The following is a 21,697-nucleotide window of genomic DNA, read 5'->3' as shown; positions in this document are numbered from 1 at the left end:
ATAGAGCTATAGGATACGATTCAATACGAGTGTCCGGTATCGATTCCCTCGCTGCTTATTCACCTCAGCGGCTCTGGCCATTTGCTTGTCCTGTTTTATCTCAACGCGGTATCCATCACTCAGCCGTCACTCGCGGCACGACGGCTTGTGTCTCACTCGCTGGGGTGACGGGGACGGGGCGAGAGGGAATTAGCCGCCTTTGTTATGTCACCGAGTCTCGCAGGACTGCCTTGAACTGAAGATGGACCCACCATGAGATACTGTGTTATATTTGTATGAAGACATTATGAAGAAAAAGCATGCCAGGCTTGTTTACAACGGGCTTATCATATTTGCTGATTGCCTGCAGGAAGGATAGCAACAGATAGCGTGTGCCACCAGTTTTTCTTTTCAGAGTACATTTATTAACTACGGTCTCATCACTCCCCTATGTCATCTCATATGTTGCTCTAAAATTAGGAGGACGTTTTTATGAAGCTTTCAGCAGTGACATTTCGAGCGGCGTGTGTCTCAGGAGGTAGAGCGTGTCGACCTGTAACCGGAAGGTTGCTAATTCGATCTCCGGCTCCTCCTAGCGAGCGTCGAGGTGTCCCTGAGCGAGACGCCTCACCCTAACCGCTCCTGACGAGCTGGCTGTCGCCTTGGATGGTTGACTCCGCCGTCGGTGGGTGAATGTGAGGCAAAATTGTAAAGCTCTTTGAGTGGCCACTGGTGAAAGAAGTGCTGTATAAATATAGTCTATCACCATTAACATTTAAACTAGCCCCCTGCCCTCCCCACCAGCGCCCAACCCCACCTCGATGGACCCTCGACAGCCACTCTATACCTTCTATATCCTCTCTGGATCTGTGATGTGACCATCAGGCCCCCCCCCCCCCCCCCCCCCCCCGGTCTCCAGTGAGTCGGTCCCTCTCTGTCATTAGTCCTTAGTTACAGTCATTGCAGCCCACTCGCTTCAGTGACTAGATATCTCCCGAGTCTGGACACTAATGTCACGTTTCTCTCTGGGGGAGGTCCTGGGTAGACACGGCAGTAGACAGCCACTTTCCCCTTCAACAGATCCCCCTCCTCTGGCCCTGGGGGGGGGGGGGGGGGGGGGGGGTCGATGGCTTACTTTGCTCCTCAATTAAGTGCAAATGATTCCCTTCCCGCTGGTTAGTGTCATCCAGCTCTTCCCCCCCCCTGCTGGGATCAGACCAGCTGATGCAAGCTAAACACAACCACCACCACAAGTGGTTCTTGTGATATTAGCATATTTAGAAAGAGCAGTACTTGGCCAGGTTGTTGTGTTAGCGGTCAATTTATTATTAATCTTAATAATTTTCTTGGAAGTTATATCGATCCCTTTGGTTGCTACGGTGTTCTCTGTGGTTGCTAGGGTGTTCTTGTTGGTTGCTAAGTGTTTGCATTGGGTGGTTGCTAGGGTGTTCTGGATGGTTTCTATGGTGTTATAGATGGTTGTTAGTTTATTCTAGGTGGTTGCTATGGTGTTCTGGTGGTTGCTAGGTTTTTCTGGGCGGTATATATGGTGTTCTGGGGGTTGCTATGGTGTGGAAGGTGGTTGCTATACTATTCTTGGGGTTGCTATGGTGTGGAAGGTGGTTGCTATGGTGTTCTGGGGGTTGCTATGGTGTTCTGGGGGTTGCTATGGTGAGGAAGGTGGTTGCTATGGTGTGGAAGGTGGTTGCTATGGTTATCCGTGTTGTTTCCTTTGCTGGGTTGATCTCGGTTCTCTAGGTGTAAAATTAAAAAAGGGACACGTTTTAAGTCATTCCATAAAGTTTGTATAGAAGGTTTAAAAATGTGACGATTGTTCAAGTGTAAAGTACAAAGGAATTAAGTAGGACATTTTGGGCGGAATAATTCAGCTAAAAAGTATGATGGGTAATAAGAGTTGTCCTGCTAAAGCCTTACACCTAATTATGTTTGAAGTAGACAGAGTGTTGAAGGAGCAGCAGAAGCGTGTCACTGTGGCGGTAATGAGGCCGGGCGAGGACTCAGAACGCCGCTGACAATGCTCGTCAAGGACTGTATTATCCTTTAATTAGCATAAGAAATTTACGCTAAAGGAAGAGAAAAAAAGGTTATTTTTGGTACAAATTGTCCCAAAGCGCTGGCTGCAGAAACAGATACCAATTTATATGTATGTTTATATATATATATATATATATATATATATATTGTGGTAACCCGGTCCTCGGTTGGACCGGGTTCCACGGACAAACGACACTTTGGTGTGAAGTATAAGCCATTTCAGGCATTTATTAACACTCACTTCAAATCAGACAAACAATGAAGGAGACGCGGTCTCTGGGGCCTCCGTGGGCCTCTAGGCTCTCTCGCTGCCACGAGCCCTTCCTTCCTGCACCCGACCCGTGCTGTGCTGTGCTGTGCCTCCTTTTAAAATGGCTCCTCAGCTTTCGGCCAGGTGTCCCCCAATCACCCTGATTGGGGAGCCGAAAGGGCTGCTCTCTCGCCGGCTGGTGGGTGGGGGTGGTATACCCAGTCCTTTACAGTACCCCGGGCCCGTCCAGGCCGAGGTCTCCGTGGCGGGATGCCACAATATATATATATCAGTGTTTCCCATACATAGACCATTGTGTGGCGCGGCGCCACAGAATCAACATCGAGCGCCACGAATTGATTGTCTTTTTTTTTTTTTACAAAAAAAAAAAATACATATATTTTTTTTTTCAATAACGCGATTTGGAAATCTAAAAATCGTTCCGTCCATTCATCTCTGCATAGCACTCGTTCTCCCTGTCATTCAGACACACACACACACACACACACACACACACACACACACACACACGGAGCGAGAGCGACGATGCTAACACATGAACCCACCGATGTCACCCGTCGCTTAGCAACCGGACACGCTGGGGTTGATAAGTTACCGGACTACTGTAACTACTACGGAGTGATAATATCAAAGGCGTGAATCAGGCAATAAATCCAATTTCCTTGACAGCGGTAATGTCCGGTGTGCATTAAAGTACAGACGGAGTGGACCAATTGCGAACTACTGCAGCTGCTCCAAGTTAAACCCCAACTAATCGGAAGTATTTATAGCGGACTACACCACCTATTCTATTCCGCATAGAATTGTGTTCCGAACCGATTGAGGCGTATATATATATGATACTTTTCTATTCCGATTGAGCTGTTCTTCCACATCTATGCGAATCAGATGTGTCCGCATGTAAACGCGGAGTTACTGACGGCCGCGTCGCCGTGCTGCGCCTGCGCCGCTGTGCTGCGCCTGCGCTGCCCCCCCCCCCCCCCCCCCCCCCCCGCGCACCACACATTGGTCCTTGGTCTGTGGGAAACACTGTATATATATATATATATATATATGCCAGGGAGGAATAGTCTGTAATCTGTGTCTCAGGGGTTGACCTATAGGAGAATAGTCTGTAATCTGTGTCTCAGGGGTTGACCAATAGGAGAATAGTCTGTAATCTGTGTCTCAGGGGTTGACCTATAGGAGAATAGTCTGTAATCTGTGTCTCAGGGGTTGACCAATAGGAGAATAGTCTGTAATCTGTGTCTCAGGGGTTGACCAATAGGAGAATAGTCTGTAATCTGTGTCTCAGGGGTTGACCAATGAGAGCGAGCGAGGAGCATTCTCCCCAACAGACCCTAGACATGCATACACCAAACAGACACGTACCCCTGCTGCGATCCTCTGCTGTGGTCCCACTGTGGCAGCGTGGCGCGCATCACACCGTACAAACACCTCACAGTCTACACTGTTTACCCTAAGAGGGGGTTTAACATAGTGTTTATGTTGTTGAGATGTACACATGAACAGTATGTGGCAGTATTGCACGCCATGGCCATCTGTACTGATGACGCGGAGGCGGGATCTCCACAGAAAGTATTATTTCTCAGGGTTCCGATTTTTTATTAAACGTATGAAATAAATGTAACATAAAATGTGATGTTCAAGCAAATGGAGAGAGGGAGAGGGAAAACGGGAGAGGGAGAACGGGAGAGAGAGGGAAAGCAGGAGTGAGAGAGAGAGAGAGAGAGAGAGAGAGAGAGAGAGAGAGAGAGAGAGAGAGAGAGAGAGAGAGAGAGAGAGAGAGAGAGAGAGAGAGAGAGAGAGAGAGAGAGAGAGAGAGAGAGAGAGAGAGAGAGACTCTCGAACCCTGTGTGGTTGTTCATGTCGTGTGAGTCTTACTTCTAGCAGGTCTTAAAGAGACGACCTTTTGCCCGGCAGGATGGTCCTTTGAGGATCTGGAGGGGTCAGCAGTCTCTCCAGCTGCTCTCTCCCTGACCTGGATTCATACAGCTTCACTCAGGCACTCAGGCTAGCTGTCTGTGACTAATGTCTGTCTGCTGACCAAATGATGGGGTGCAGTTTGACCCGCTTATCCTCCGAACTGTGGCCCGTTCAGCCCCTCGCAGCCAGCGGTCAATGCAACCGCCCATAACTGTCACAACCAAGAGGGGAGCTGCTTGAATTGCCCCTGTATTAAGTTCAAAGCTTCTGGCTCTTGGCTTTGTCACATTGTCAACGACGGCGTTGGCTGGGATCGGTTCAGATGGGTGTTTAACTGTGCGTCCTTAGTCACAGTCGGGGGTTCGATTGAGGAGGTATGGAGGTATATGGACGTATAGGTTGTAAAATCAACCGGAAGTTAGCAGCTGAACTAATGTGATCGTCGGGATGAGATGGCGGATTCAAGCTATAAGTTACCCCCACTTGGTCACGGACACAACCAACTTGTGTGTGATTAAGTAAGCTCAGCGATTTACATTCAGGGCATTTAGCAGACGCTTTTATCCAAAGCGACTTGCATAAGTACATGTGTCAGAAGAAAGAGGAGCAACAATATATCTCTGTCGGTACAGTAAGGATGTTCGTGGAACACGAGTGCCAAGCACTTATAATCACTAGGTTAACCCATTCCCCGTATGCAACAAAGATACACAATGCTAAGAACAATTTTTAAGTGTAAGCATGTACAATATTACAATAAGTGCCAGATCCAGGATGCTCTCGAAAGTACAGCTACGCTCGCTCTGGCCTCGCACGAGACGTCCGAGGAGGATCGGTCGGGGATGCCCCCGGCCCGAGGACTATCTGGAGCTGGGAGGAAGATGAGCTTGTTTTAAAGCTCAGGATGCACTGAAGGAGGTTGGAGTAAGGAGGCTTACATCACCTGACTGGACCCCCGTCTGGGGGAGGAGCCAGGGGAAGTCATGTGGGGTCTCTCTGGAATGCCCTAATTAGGCGAGCTAGTTTAGAAGCTAGGTAATGCTAGGTAATTTGCTATTTTTTAATCCAAGGTGGGAATAGGGATATTGTCTCGCTCCCATCACAAACACGTGCGTTATCAGATGTGTTGATCAGAAACCGAGTTAATTAAAGATGAAATCGCCACTGTTAATTAACATGTTCGTATGATTACGGAAATCATCTTTTAATGCCTTTCTGACCAAGAATAAATGGGGACACATGAGCAAATAGGTTTTTAATAAAACGTGGCGGCTTGAAGTGTACAAAACACCACCCATGGGACCCGTTCCTCCAAGGGCATCGTCCGTGTCGCTGAACACTCTTTTTATTTTCCTCCAACCTTCTCTTCTTGTGTGTAGAAACGCAGCTGACAGGCTAATTATAAACGCAGACCAAAAAACACAAAAATGTAAAGCACACATTTCTTGATGTCCTCGGTGCTTGGATCCGTCGTGTAACTGAGGGAGTTTGTGTGAAATTAGCCGTGATTATTTTTGCAGCACTTCCTTGTAGAACAAACGCAAGGTCACGAGGGCTGCATCATTGGAGTATTAATTGCAATTTGGGGATAGATCTAATTCAATTAAGGGCAGTCTCTTTCTGTACAGACCCCCGCCCCCCCCCCCCTGAACATTTTGACGGTCTGGGTCTGTGTTTGTTTGAGCGCAGATGCTAATGCGGCGTAATGACATTGGCTCCACTTGTCACATGCAACCACCAACCAACCGTCCTCTGTATGTTCTTCGGAAGGTCACTCTATATGCCGCACACATGCACATGCATACACTCGCACAAAAGCGTGCGCGCACACACACACACACACACACACACACACACACACACACACACACACACACACACACACACACACACACACACACACACACACACACACACACTACCCAAAGGACCTGGCTGGGTGCCTCAGTAGCCATGCCAGTCCTCTCCCCTGGGGCGTGGGGAGACACACGGTGCCCGTTCAGGGGCCCTGCTGCCTGTAATCTCCACATGGGCTATGAGAGCTTCCCCCCTCAAGCACTGGGCCCCCGATGGAGAGCGGCCACGCTCTCCTTGTTGGACCGGCGTGTTTCTCCCCTCAAGGGCACGCCGGTGGTGGTCAGGTGGTCCCGCTCCTGTAGGTCTGTCTCTCTCTCTCTCTCTCTCTCTCTCTGTTTGTCGGTCCTCCTCTCTCCCTCTCTGTGTCACTCTGTCTCTGTCTCTGTCTCTTTCTCCCTCTGTCTGTCTCCCTCTCTCTGTCTCTGTCTCTCTCTCCCCCTCTGTCCGTCTGTCTCCCTCTCTCCGTCTCTGTCTCTCTCTCTGTCTCTCTCCCTCTCCGTGTCACTCAGTCTCTGTCTCCCTCTCTGCCTGTCTCTGTGTCCCTCTCCCTCTGTCCGTCTGTCTCTCTCTCTCTGTCTCTCTCTCCCTCTCTCTCTGTCTCTGTATCACTCTGGGCCCTATCTTGCATCCGGCAGTATTGACTTAATCACTGGCGCATGTGTTGTTGTTCGTTTGCAACTGGCGCAGAGTGTTCTTTTCCCTCCTGCGCCACGCGTCGGTAAATTAGGGAAGGATCTTGCGCCCCAAGGGGCGGTTCGGCAAAAGGAGGAGGCGTGTTCTGGCACAAACGTTCCCTGGTGCTATTTTGGAAGTTCCAGAAACCACTTGCGCCACAAACCAGGAAATACCTGGTTTAAAGTCAGTGGCGTGTTGTTCAGATGCTATTTTAAGTGTGCATGCATAATGTTGCTTGTGCACCTCGCGCATACACTTTGCTTCTCTCATCTACCTAGCCACACATTCTTGGCAAATTATTTGGGAAAGAACAGCTGATGCAGCGGTAATAAGTTGTACTTTTAAATCAATGCATCTGCAAACACCGTACAGCAAACACATATTTTCTTGACACAGACATCGTGTACATGCCCATAACTTTTAGGATTGATGAGTATTTGTACGTGAGAAAACATTGTTTTACCGCGAGTTAGTGTTAAAAAGAATGAATGAATGCGGGCGCGCGTGTGTGTATGTGTAAAATAATGAATGAATGAATCCATCTGTTTAAACACACCCAAACTAAACACGTAACGCATAATACAGTCCATGGCAATGCATATAAGGAACACAAGTCGATAACGATAATGCATACAATTCAAGAAACAATGTTTATAATGCATTGCGTATATCATTAAATAGAACCACAGTTACCGCATATCATGTTATATATCATAAGTTTTCTTTGCCAAAATTTATTTGAGGGTTCAGTATTTCTGAAGTTGTGGAAGAAAACCTTATTCCAGGTGTGAATTAGGCCATATTATTTGACCATAAAATGAAGTTTGAAATTCATGTCCATCTGTCTCATCGGAGACTGCAGACGCGCTGTCAAAATATCAACTCGTCAGATTCTAATGCGCTCATGGCTCTTAAAGGGGATGGGAGCTGGCACTCTCATTGGTTTATTGCACGTTACGCCCAAACCACACCTACGGGTAATTAGGCTACTTCAGACCAACCCCTTTTAGATTTGCGCCGGGCGCAAGAGTCATTTTTTGCGTCGGTAAACTAGCGACATCGCCATGGAACCGCCCACAAAGCTACATGCGCTTGGCGCTTCTCACTTGCGTTTCAGACCGTTAAAATAGGGCCCTCGGTCTCTGTCAGAGTCTGTCCTTCCCTCTCAGTCCGGCCTTCTCCCCAGCGCTGCAGTCAGAGGACCAAATAACAACCGAGCGGTCCTTCAGCACTAACAATAGTGAAGCCGTCCGGTGATTAGTGCGGGTATGAACTGTACAAACAGAGTGGGATGGTGTTGGCGGGGGGCGGGGGGGGGGGGGGGGGGTTGCATTCAGACGGAGTGTCAATGTTTAATTTGGCCCAGTATGGGCCCCCGGACCGAGGGACACCCTAGACGTGGCTCAAGCGCTCGTTTCGCTGTAGACAGAGCACTGGTGGGGAAGGAAGACTGGGAACAATGCAGAGACAGTAGGGGAGTACGGGGGAGGGAGCCAGGCCATCCACCTGGTGCACGGCGGCCCCAGGGTCGTGTGCGTCGGTCGGGTTGTGAAAGGCACCTCATGCGGCGCGCCGGTGGATGTAGCATCTCAGCGGCGCGTTACTCTGCCTGTGACAGCCAGCGTATCACAGCGGGCCTTGTATGCTGATCAAATGGCAAGCTCAGCCAGTGCTAGGGATTAATAAATACCTGGAGAACCGTTTTGGTCCCATGTTTGTGGTGAGAGGCGGCTCTGAGTTCTGCCTGAGCGACGTGCTGTGTTAACCGGATAAATGAGCCTCGTGACGGGGTAGACATTGTAATTATTGATGGGTTTTAAAGCCCCCGTTTGCATTTAAATCTCCCCATTAGAGCTGAATAGAAACGTCACTTTTGTAGCCAAACAACAATCTTCATAGAGCCGTACAAAGACACTGAAATATAGATAAAGTCCAAACAAATGAAACCAACCAAGTTCAACAGATTTTTTACAGTTTTACTCTGTAGCTTTGTTTTCACAATCATGGTTCGGGTTCGATGCTCGTGAATTATATGATAGACATCTATATGAAATGTACTAAACCCTATAATTCATTAGGCATTAATTACATTTTCCTAGATATTATTTATTTGCGCAGCAAATCAACAACAAATCGATATCATCTTTTGTCAACAGGAAGGGCAACATCGCCAGTCTCCATCGTGCCTGCATGCATTCGTCACTCCTGTTCCTCACAGTGCTCCTCAATGAAGCCAAACAGCTGCGTGGGTTTGCACCATTATGATTGAAGTATCCTAGGATTCAACTGCCTGGAAAAAAACAACTTCTTGCTAGGGCAGTTGTGCAAATCAGCCGAATTTGGATGCTATAGCAGCTAGTGGCAAGGATGTAGTGAGTGGCTATTGAGAGGTTAGAGAGCACACTTGAACTCAAACTCGGGCATAACGCTGCAGCCGAGCTCCTACACGGTCAGGGTGATCCACATACCCATTACATCTTGCTGAATCAACCCCAATGGAGGCATGCTGTTATTGCAGCAGCGTCGGGTGAACGATAATGGTAATCCCCAGAAGATACAGGGCGGCATGTGGCTCAGGAGGTAGAGCGGGTTGGCTGGTAACCTGAAGGTTGCTAGTTCGATCCCCGGCTCCTCCACCTCGAGTGTCGAGGTGTCCCTGAGTGAGACACCTCACCCTGACTGCTCCTGACGAGCTGGCTGTCGCCTTGCGTGGCTGACACCGCCGTCAGTGTGTGAATGTGTGCATGAACGGGGTGAATGTTAGGCAATATTATAAAGCGATTAGAGTGGCCACTGGTTAGAAAAGCGCTGTGTAAATGCAGTTCATTCACCATTTACCATTATACAGGGGCTGTATGTTAATAGTATTGTATCATGGCAAAAGTGAGTATAAGACACTGTCTGATTTTAAACATCGGGGGATGAAGGACGCAGGACAGATGCAACACAGCACGAGGTATGTAGGTATGTAAATGAAGAGGCATCTAGGCCTGAACTAACCAGATGCTTAGCTAACAATGCAGTCAAACGTACATTATTCATCTCATTTGGCCCATAAATCACCCGGGGCCCTCACAGCCCACACTCTGTATCAATAGTTGACTCCATTTGAATACCAAAAAGAAAGGGTTGCGATTGATTTTCGTCAGCGCTATCCTCCAACCAACTGGTTGCTCTCCACATGGCGCCGGCCTCACTGGTGGGGTGTGAATTTCATTCAATGTCATTTCTTCAAGCCGCAGTCCTCATGAATTCTTTCACACCTTCTCCCCTCTACAGTTTTTTTTCCCCCGTCTCTGTGTGTCTCTGCGTTCGATGCGTTGCCAGAGAGAACGGCAAAGAGAATGACAAACATGGAGAGTGGCAATGCATCGGGAGATGCATTGCCACTCTCCATGTTTGTCATTCTCCAGTCATTCTCTCTGTCTACACTCTTTATGTCGTCGTTTGTCTCAGCCTTCATGCTAGGGCGCGTGAGTGTATGGATGTACGGTAAAATTGCTGGCCAGCAGAGATTCAACCCCAAGAAAAATGGTCCACTTTACATGAAGACATTTGGCCGACGCTTTAGTCCAAATCGACTTGCAACCATTCGTTCACACGTTGACGGCGGCGTCGACCGCGCAAAGGCGACGGCCATCTCGGCGGGAGCAGCTAGGGCGAGGTGTCTCGCTCAGGGACACCTCGACACTCTGGGGTTCGAATTAGTAACCTCCCGGTTACCAGCCCGACCCGCTGTACCTCCAGTGCGGAGCCGACCCAGCACGATTCGCTGGGTCACCCTCACCGCCTTTGTTTTTGACACGCCTGACTTCCTGTGCCCGGTGGGGGGGGGGGGTGCTTCACGGCCAGCCGGTCGACGCCCTCGCTCTCCGCTCTCATTACACGCTCGGCCGGTGACGGCGGGCGGTGTATCCGTAGCGGCGGATCTACACCTCACAGATCCACATGATGAGATCTGCATAACGCCGCACGCGCCGCCCTTTGGTGGCGTGTCCAGCAGCCGGCGAAATGAGTCTCAGCGTCTCCTCCCTCATTAAAGGAGCTGGCGCGGCAGGCAGGAAGGGGGTGTGGGCGCCGCCCCACCATGATGGCACCCGCCGCGGAGCTAAACATCTTCTGATGCTGCCCTTCTCCTGTTCACCGGCCCCGCCCCTCTTCGCTCGTGGCACGTTCCGTCCACTCCTTCCTCCCTCCTCCTCCTCCTCCTCCTCCTCCTGTAGCCGTGTCCTCTGCCTCTCTGCTGGAATCAGGAGGAGTCGGAGCCCCTTCGCCCGCTGCCTTTTCGTCAGCTTTCTGCTCGTTGCCTAATTAAGCGTCAGGCTCGGGCTCAACATGTTCACTATCAGGCTGAAAATACACCGACTCCCGGGACGTCGAGCGAATGAAAAAAGCGGTTTGCAGTCGACAAACCACGACCCAGTGACGACCACGGCGTGTGCGATCGACGGGAGGTTGGGGGGGGGGAATCTGTCGACCGCGTGCGTGCGTGCGTTGTGCGCGGCGTTCCTCCCAAGTCGGTGGAAGGCGAGGCGTAAAGGCTTCATTTCCCGTGTAGGTCGACGGCGGCTGCGACTCGGTGGAGCCGCCGACGTTCCCTCCTTCATCACCTGATCAGCCCCGGCGCCGTACAAGCCCTGCCGGCGTGCCCCATAAAGAGCCTGTGTCAGGCGGATCACCTCGCCCAACGCCGGCCCTCACCCAGGTACCCGGGGCCTGCTTCCTGAGCTGGCGCCCCCCCCTAGTACCAGGAAGTGTCAACAAGTGGCTTTTTTATGTTTTAGGGTACAGGTGGCAGAGGCCCGTCTCAACTGTGCTGCACGTGAGATGAAACGCAAAGCTGCACATTGAAGGGGAAGATCGCTCCCCCCCCCCCCCCTCTCTGACCAATGGGGTGGCTCCCCTCCCCCATCACGTCCTTCAATGCAGCAGCAGCCACGGCTTGGTGATTACTGCTGCCGCCTAATGAAGGGAAAACTTAAAATGTCAATGCGTCGCCGATTATCTCTCCACTATTGATTCGGTGGTTCTCGGTCGGTCGGAGGCCGAGGCCCCGCCCCCTGCCTGGGCTTGGAGGGATTATCGACGCCAGAGAACTAGAGCTCCCTTCTGCTCCTGCAACAATTAATCCCTGTTCATTATCCACAATGGAATCAGATCACATTGACGTCGGCACTTCACTCTGTAGTGTTAATGAGAGTCGCTGGGATTTCTTACCGCTTTTTTTTACAATTAATATTCTGCTGTTTCTTATCCTTTCCCTGAGACTGACTCCCTCCTCCTCCTCCTCCTCCTCCAAGGAGGAGAAGCCGGGAAAACCAAAAGGGAGTCAGTTGGTTCAGTTGGACGAGGAGGAGGAGGCGCGGCAGCACACCTGCCGGTGTTTTCTGCTGAAACAGGCGGTTCTGTCAGGATTAATTACCACTCTCCCGACGATCCGCAGCCTGGCAGCTGTCTGCCGCCGCCTCGCAACGCGTTACGTGGGAGATGGCAAAACGCCGTGATCGTGGTCGTTCCCTGATAATATCATTTTCGGGGAGGATCATCTGACGATGGCAGCACTGCTTCTTCATGGCGTCTTGTTGGCCCCGCGTGTCAAGTGTCAAAGTTTATCCTCGGAACGCGGTGCAGTGTATCGAGGTCTACCATTGGCCCCGGTGTCTCTGGTCTTCCCTTTGGTTCCCTGCCAGACTGCGTATTGAAGTCTGACACCGGGATGTGTCTCGGGCTTTGCCATTGGTTCCGTGTTTCGAGGTCTACCATTGGCCCCGGTGTCTCTGGTCTTTCCCATTGGTTCCCTGCCAGACTGCGTATCGAAGTCTACCACTGGACCCTGTGTCTGGGGATTTACCATTGGTTCCGTGTTTCCAGGTCTACCATTGGCCCCTGTGTCTCTGGTCTTCCCATTGGTGCCCTTGTGGTTGTGATGGAGCGTGTCATTGCCGCAGCCTCCTGAGCCACGCTCAGACGGGTTCAGCCCCCCCCGAGACCCGCCTCCGCAGCCTGCAGTCAAGCAGGCTGCGGAGGCGGGGGGGGGGAGGATGTACACTGTGGCAGAAAGGGGCACCCGAGGGGCGTACACGCACGCACGCACGCACGCACGCACGCACGCACGCACGCACGCACGCACGCACGCACACACAGACAGCCGCGAGACATCAAATAAGAGGGATGTCAGTGCTATAGATTTTCTGTTATGGACAGTGCAATGCCCATTCCAGTGTACTACACGTCTTCTTCAGATGACCTTAGGTCTGCATCCCCAAGCCCCCAATGAGTTTTATAACATCCGTGCCATCTGAATGCTTGTGTGGAAGCGCTCCTGTTGTGTGGGTCCTTTCATTGAAGTGGTATTATTTGTATATTTACCTTTTATAGGTTCTATATGAGGTATACTTATCTATGAAAGGTAATCTCATTCCAAGGCTTTCTCGTCTCACGACGAAAAGCCCGGAATGGGGCGCTGGGAATGTGCGTTTACGGCGAGAGAGACAGCTGGAACGCTGGGCATGCTTCGGGCGCGACCATTGTCAGAGTAACACTGGTTTATCAGCGGGATGGCGAGGGGGGGAAGTTCCAACGGAGAGTTAGCCGCGGCATGTTTCGGATATTGCTTAGTCAAACTCTTTGTATTTATTTTCCTTGTCTGTGTTGTGTTTTGTTGTCATGTTGTTGTTGTTCTGGCTCCTGGGACTGTTAACCGTACTACACAATGAGGAGAACGAAAATTGCGTCGGGGCGGCGCAGGATAATGCTACAATTCATTTCCCTCCCACAGCTTAGATACAAGGCGTCAATACGTTTCCCTTTAAAAGATGTAGTACCTGGTTAATATGGATATAACTGGTATGACTGCATGTATGCGGGGCAAATACACAAAGAATAATAATGAAAAACTCGTGCAGCGGTAGTCAGGAAACATATCCAACTAAAGCGGTACGGATCGCTTCATGGATCCTACACTGTAATCAGCCGTTGCTCGCAAAGGGCACACCGTGGAAGGGGGCTCACCCTGCACTTAAATGGCACAAGAAACACATCATCACGCACGCACACACAATGCACACACACACACTCGCAAATGCACACACACAGGCACACACATTCACACACGCTCACGCACAAACACAGACATTCACACCGCACACACACGCAGGACAAGACAGGGGGGAGTAAAAGCCTCCTACATGGAGTTTCCCCCTTCTGTCTATACCTTGCATGAGCGAACAGGAGGGCTAGCATGTTTGACCAGCCGAGTCTCCCTTGGCCTCTCCATCCCTGCCTTTTCCCCTTCTTTCCTTTTTTCTCAGGAAAAGATAGAAGCCTCTTATCGGCGGATGGGGTTACAGTGGAGGTGAGGTAATTAAAGACACGGTGGAAGTAGGCCAGGGACGGCCTCGGGGGGGACGGTTGACAGTCACATTAGGTTGGATCTACATCTACATAGTTTGCAGACAAGACCTATATTTTCCTGCGCCTTAAAACCGATTTGAAAGGTATTTGGGTCATAGATATGCCTTTAACTTGGTTCCTGATGCTGCACGCTCCCGTTTCGTGTGCGGCGCTTACACACTTGTCATTTTTCAGCGGGATTGCTCTGCTTTGTTTGTGCCGAGCGCCTGTCTGTGTTTCTTTGGTTATGTTTTTTTTTCCACTCGGAGTACACGCCTGTTGATATTTTTAACTTGAGACGGCGTTGTTGTCAGACTCACCAGTCATGTCTGCGGCTGTGTGATGTTTTCGTTGCTCTTATCGTCCTTTATGTAGCACGAGTCATGTGTTTTGTTGTTCTAAAATAAAGATGATTGTCAACGTCTGGTAGTGATACCTAGCGTTTTCTTTAATTGTCATGGAAGTGTATTGCTTTTATAATGTGTTGTTGCGATTATTAAGGGAGTAGACTGGAATTAGACCTTAAACTAGCATATAGTGAATCAAGCCGAGAGGTTGTTGGAGGCAGATATTGCGTAACACCAAACTTGTTCAGCCCTCTTATTTATTTAGTTGTTTTGTGTAGCATATCAAACCGGATAACATCCCAAAAAAACACCAACAACAACCAAAAATATTGACATGTATTTTGATTCGAGGTGTGAAGGAAAAACACGACTTTCAACCCCCAACTGGTATACAAACCCAGAATTATTGTTCCGGTTATTACCGTGATTTATTTGTTAAACTGAGAAATAGGTTGCTGACACGAAGGAGCTGCGTTGCGAGCTGTCTGGAGACACCAGGCAGCTCTTGTTCCTGCACCACAGGGGGTCTGGTTCTGGTTTGAGTGGCACCGCGGGCCTGGGCTGCTTCCAGGAAACACACTTCCAGGTGGAGCACAGACAGATTGACAGACACCCGAATCGAAGTCGGGCGGAGGGGAGATAATAGCCCCACTCCTGGTAGACAGAGGGGAGGGGGGAAAGGGAAGACGATGGCGTAGTGAAAGAAGTGGTGAGATTCTGCACCCAAACTAAAGTAGTATCTTCTCACTTTCTCTGTTCTAGCTGTCAATAGTTTTGTGTTGCTTTTTTCGGGGCTGGGTTTGTGGCACACAGTACAGCTCAATGAAAGCACTTGAATGCAGGCTCTCAGAACTTAAGTACTTGAACGATCGCGGAGCGATGGAAGACACTGTACATCCTCTGCTCGTAGATCGCACGAAAACCGCACGCACGCACGCACGTACGCACGCACACACTTGCATGCTCTCTAAGAAGAGACACACTCACACTCGTATAGTCTCTCAGCAGACACGCATACACTCGCATACTCTCTCAGTAGACACACACACACTCACAGACACACATTCGCATACTCTCTCAGCAGAAAAACACACACACACACACACACACACACACACACACACACACACACACACACACACACACACACACACACACACAGTCACAATCACAGCTCTTTTCATTCACATTCAGTTGTGTTAAGCCTTCCTCCCCCCACCTCCCTCAGCCTCCCTGCTGACAGACACCTTGACACATCATTCTTGACTCGGCGTCTCTCGGAGACGAAGAACACGGGCGGCAAACAGCAGATCATTAGGAATGCAGCCGCTCGAACAAAGCCGACTTTAAGGGATACTTTAGCGCGGCAGACAGCTATCGGCGGAGCAAACAACAGAGCCAGGGATTGGGATTAGGTTTTTTCTCCCAGCTGCCAAAGAACCGTTGGGCATAAAAAACATTAACAGTGCTTTTTTTTTGTGCCTTTTTTTTTTATTTATTTTTTTAACAATTCTGCTCGGGGGACGCGCAAAGCCTTTGATTGTGTTTGTGCTTCAGTCTGTGTCCTCAATCTGGCTGGCTAATAAACAACAACATCACGTTCGAATCGGATCGCTGCCGTGAACGGAAGCCGCGCCGCACAGGACTGTATGTCAGGTTTTTTTTTTTTTTTGGTGTGTGGCTGCCGGTTCTTCCAAATACTGTCGGTAAATCAGCAGGAATGAGGGGCGGCCTGGCAGCTTATTCAGGTGAACTGTCAGCAGAACGGGGCGGCCCGGCCAGCGAGGCCCAGATTTATGCAGCCGCCTCTCCACGGCTTTCTACAGTCCCAGCGTGGGCCAGCAACATAGTGCCGGACATTTTCTCAGGGCCTTCCTCTGGTTTCTGCCTTGCCACTCCTGAGAATGACTGCTCCGACGGCCATCCCACGCACACACTCGCCCCCGCCACCACCCGAATGCCAGGGTTAGATACACATCCCACGCACACACTCACCCCCGCCATCACCCGAATGTCAGGGTTAGATACACATCCCACGCACACACTCACCCCCGCCCCCACCCGAATGCCAGGGTTAGATACACATCCCACGCACACACTCACCCCCGCCACCACCCGAATGCCAGGGTTAGATACACATCCTACGCACTCACCCCCGCCCCCACCCGAATGCCAGGGTTAGATACACATCTCACATACACACAGTAGATACAGCGTGTCTACTTGTAAATGTGTACACAAACTCATTATTTACACACACACACACACACACACACACACACACACACACACACACACACACACACACACACACACACACACACACACACACACACACACACACACACAGCCCTGGGTTTCCTTCATGCCCAGGCATGAAGGGAACCCATCTGGACGTGTGGCTCAAAACCCTTTCTGTGTTCTGTGAAATGTGTTTTCCCCGATGGGTGGTCTCTCCTTCCAATGAGGTGGTATCAGAGTGTCAGAGTGGTCTTGTGTGCACACGCTTATTAGTATATACACAAGCACACAGTCAAACATATTGAGCTAAGGGAAGGGTGATGATGGGTTTGGAGGAGGAGGAGGAGGAGGAGATCAGAACACTTAAGCTGGACACAGCGCATAGGAAGCCCACGTGGAGACGTGCAATACCCTTGACCTGTGTGTGTGTGTGTGTGTGTGTGTTAAGGAAATTAAGTGTGTGTAGGTTTCTGATGTTTTGTGTTTCTGGAGGTGTGTGTCTGTGTGTAGGGAGGTGTTTCTGAGTGTGTCTCGAGGTTTCTATTTGTGTCTGAGTTTCCTGAAATGTGTATGGGTTTCTCCAAGTGTGTGTGTGTTTCTTGAGGTGTGTATGTGTGTGAGCGAGTGAGTGTGTGTGTCCTGAGGTGTGTATTTGTGTCTTGAGTTGTCCTGAAATGTGTGTGTGTATCTTGAGGTGTGTGTGTGTGTGTGTGTGTGTGTGAGCGAGTGAGTGTGTGTGTTTCTGTGTGTGTGTCGTGAGGTGTGCTCTTAATCCGGCCCAGGGCGGTGCTCCAGCCATCAATGGGGCGTTAGGGATTCAGCGGCCGGCCTGGCTGTCACGCTCCAGGGGGCGGCCGGGCGATACCCCCGTCCTCCGCCTCTGGTAGGAACGGAAGGACGGGGCGGATGTACAAGCAGGGCGAACACACACACCAACACACCAACACACAGCGCACATGGCCTCTGTGCCGAGGGTTTTTATTCCATTATTCACCCGTAATGGTTTTGTGTTCATGCCAAAACCATTTCCATTCTCCCCACCTCTCTATTTCGGCTGCCTCTAATTTGACAGTTCTTTCCGTGTGTGTGTGTGTGTGTGTGTGTGTGTGTGTGTGTGTGTGTGTGTGTGTGTGTGTGTGTGTGTGTGTGTGTGTGTGTGTGTGTGTGTTTTTGTGCCAGGATTTACGAGCGGCTGATCGACCCTCCGCAGACGGAGCTCACGGCCGGCAGCGGAGTGTGGCTGGGCCAGCACACCCACAAACACGGCCTGTTCAAGGTGAGAGCCGGCCCTCGCCTCCACCCTCCACACACGGAGCTCCGCGCGGCCGTCTCAGTGCTGGGTAATGGAACTGGACAGGGGGGGTACGTCAGCCCGGGGCCTTGTTTATGGGACTCGGGGAGAGGCTCGGGGAGGTTCGACAGAAGAACTGAACATCGGTTGGCCATCAGTGTCTGAGTGCCGATGAAAAAGCCCTTTTCCCTCGCTTTCCTTCGCTTATCCTCCCAAAGTCCTCTGAATCTTTGTGTTTTAGCTCAACTAATTTCTCTAAACCCGCTACACATGCTCACAGCAGGCGGACGCTACATGGGAGGAATTTATCGCAAGGACTATACTAAAGTTTTCCCCATTTTTTGCGAGTTTCACACACAGTCCTCTGTACATCACAAACCCAACCACCGCTAATACACCTCTACTCTCCAACACAGGCACGTGTGTGTGTGTGTGTGTGTGTGTGTGTGTGTGTGTGTGTGTGTGTGTGTGTGTGTGAACCAATGCGAAAGGGGGAACCTGATGTTTTCACTGTTATCTTGTCATGTTGCAATCACAGTCACTGGTTGTAAAGGTTTGTTTTTTTTCGAAACACGTCTCTACAATCTGCAAAAATGTCCGGTATGTACCCGAGGAAAGTCGTAAGAAAATAAAGGATAAACATGGAGGAATCAATAGTAGGTCTACTAAGTGGCCACATCAGTGGGTGGCCAAGGCGAGAGACAGACAGATAATAGGAAGCTGATGGACTGGAATAATGTGTTGACCTAACCCAACAATTTCAAATTCATCTTGTTCCACAATACTCACTTTTTCTACTCCTTTCACCTTACACGACTCCAGCCGCAGGAAGAAAAACAAGATCGCCTTTTTCATTTTAATGATCACACCGTTTGGAACTGTCAAAGAATAAAAATAGCACGGTAAAAAAGTCACTCAGCGAGGCGGAGTAGAGTACGATCAAAAACCCGCTTGTCAAATCCATACCGCGGCACACACATGGCACAGTATAGCGCATACACCCCTACTTCATCAGCCCGCCCTAGCAACCAGCCGCGCGAGAGGCGTGCAGGCAGGAAGCGGGAACAGCAGGGGACGGCATCGGTGAGATAGGGACAGGGCCGGCTAACTAGGGCTCTAAATAAAACATATTGATCACCGCCAGCCTGCGCTCGGAGACTCTCCTCCATCTTGCCGCCGCCGACACCAGCCCTGAGAGCCTCTCTTACTCAACGAGCTGGCGTGATAGATGATCTTTATCTGGGATCCATTGTGCCAGCCGGGCCGGCCACCGCGGGCCCCCCCCCCCCCCCCCCCAGCCGGGGCAGCGAGCCGTCTGTGTGGTGTGCACGACCTATTGTTCAGAGCACTTATAGACAATGGAGAGAGAGAGAGAGAGGGAGGGGGGGAGGGGGGAGGGCTGGGGCGGTGCAGATATCTGGCACACGACGATGAAGGACGACGAGATGTAGCGTAGTGAAGGAGGTGCAGCATGACGAACAGATGCTGGCCGGCGTCGAGGCGGGTTCATTGATCGGACGGCTCGCGCTGTTCTCCGCTCCTCAGCGCTTTATTTGTATTGGCACCTTTTAACCTTTACATTGTCTTTTCTCTCTCGCTCTCTCTTGCTGTCTCTCTCACACTTTCTCTCTGTCTCTCTCTCTCTGTCCCTGTCTCTGTCTCTCTGTCTCTTCCGCCATTTCTCTCCCCCCCCACACTCGCTCTCTCTCTCGCTCGCTCTCTCTCTCTCTCACTCGCTTTCTTTCTTTCATTCTTTCTTTCTTTCTTTCTTTCTTTCTTTCTTTCTTTTTCTCTTTCCTCCTCCTTTTCTCTCTCTCTCTCCCTCTCCCCACTCTTTGGCTCTCTTCCTCCCGACTCCCCCCCTCTCCCCCCTGCTCTCTCTCTCCTACAGCTCTCTCTGCGGCTAGCTAATCAGCCCTCGCTGAAGCTAGCCAGGGTAGGCAATTTATTTCAGGAGTCTTTTTGTCCATATGTTTTAACATTCTCTTTACATCCCGAAGGCAATAACTCAAATGCTCTGACAAAAAAACTGAAAAGTCCTGCTATCTGTGGCTGTCACCGGCCCGTAATGAGCCCGTCCGCGCCAGTGGATAATCACTCCCCCAGGCTAGGTGCTCCCCGTTCTATCAGAGGTGCCCAGAGCGAGCAGCCTCCTCGGCTTCACGGCCGCGTCGATGATTAGCCAATGAGCGGAGGCTAATGGAGGCAAAACAGCTGCGACCACAACAGGGACGTTTCAAACCTGCAGCACGTACACAAAAACACTGAGGTGCTGACAGAATATTTAAGCCGCGGTCAGACTCGGCTGAATGAGATGCGGCGTTGTCCTTCCTTGTAAATCTGGCCATCAAACACGCCCTCGCCGAATCCCCAGGTGATGAGGTAGACCTTGTGCGGGAATAACACAGCTCAGAGAATCCTCCATCGTGTGTGTGTGTGTGTGTGTGTGTGTGTGTGTGTGTGTGTGTGTGTGTGTGTGTGTGTGTGTGTGTGTGTGTGTGTGTGTGTGTGTGTGTGTGTGTGTGTGTGTGTGTGTGTGCACGTGTGTGTGTGTGTCTGTGCACATTTGTGCGTGCATTTATGGGCGCGTGTGTATGTGTCCGTGCCGGTGTGCGTGTGTGTCCACGTCTGTGCGTGCATTCATGCGCACGTGTGTGTGTGTGTGTGCGTTGGTTTGTTCACTTTTCCGAGTAGGGGGGGGGGGGGGGGGCGGGCGTAATGCACCCGACAGGGCTTGAATGACCCACTGATCACAGACAATGGCCTGTGATCAGGGCTCCTCCATCGCCCCCCTGGGCCTGATGTACATCTTTATTTCCCCTTCCCACTGACACCATCCGGCGCGGCTCCCCCGCCTCCCCTGCTCATAGAGGGACGTAATGTCGCCATCATTCATGCAGGCTTTCCCAGCCTCCTTTCCTCGATGATCGCTCTGGGAGAAAAAGAAGCCAATCGACACTAAAGGAAAAATGCCGAGTTTTGTTTGCAGACTTGCGTTTCCAAATGTGTTTTTGAATGGATTCAACATACACCGGGCAACCTGCAGAGAGGGGATGATCGATGGCGAACAAAGTGTGCAATTATAATGTCCTTCTAGTGTTTTCGTGGGGTATCGTATGCAACCGCGAGATGATTGATGAATGTCAAAATGGGTTTCAGGCGTTTGTGTGAGATTATGCGCCTTTCCCCTATAGACTGTTAGAGAAGTCATTATAAAACCAATTCGTTCTGTGCTTTCCAATGCGTTCCGCCGTGTGAAAGCCTGGCACACTTTGTTCGGAATACCTGATTCAAAATTGTCAAAATCAACCGACTTATACAATACATACGTTAAAACTATACCTACACAATCTCTCTCTCTCTCTCTCCCTCGCTCTGTCTCCATCCCCGTCTCACAGGGCGTCATTCAGGACGTGAAGCTGATCTTCGCTCCGAATGGCTACATCTCCCAGTGCCCTAACCTGAACCGCAGTAAGTACCTTCGATGCACAAAGGCCACTAGCACAACACCTGCAGAACGTGGCGTTGGGCCCGCGGTAGAGTGCTTGTTTAATGCGTCACCCCTGGTAATCATTACAGACATGGGACAGTGCTCCACCTCCCACACGCTCCATCCTCCTGTTCGCCGTTCGCCTCTCGTTCTGGGGCACGGTGTCACAGGCC

General features: G+C 50.7%; 1 protein-coding gene across 1 annotated transcript in view; it reads left to right on the top strand.

Moving 5' to 3' along the window:
- Positions 1-21,697, top strand: part of LOC132472380 (protein kinase C-binding protein NELL1-like) — a 125,715-nt gene that overhangs the window by 32,001 nt on the left and 72,017 nt on the right. The window contains exons 5-6 of the mRNA XM_060071986.1: positions 17,923-18,019; positions 21,433-21,505. Of these exons, the coding sequence (XP_059927969.1) occupies positions 17,923-18,019; positions 21,433-21,505 (170 nt within the window). The remainder of the gene's footprint in view (positions 1-17,922; positions 18,020-21,432; positions 21,506-21,697) is intronic.

This window comes from Gadus macrocephalus, chromosome 14 (genome assembly GCF_031168955.1).
Source record: "Gadus macrocephalus chromosome 14, ASM3116895v1".
Lineage (NCBI taxonomy): Eukaryota > Metazoa > Chordata > Actinopteri > Gadiformes > Gadidae > Gadus > Gadus macrocephalus.
The sequence above is the reverse complement of the archived record's forward strand: the minus strand, read 5'-3'. Positions and strand labels throughout refer to the sequence as shown.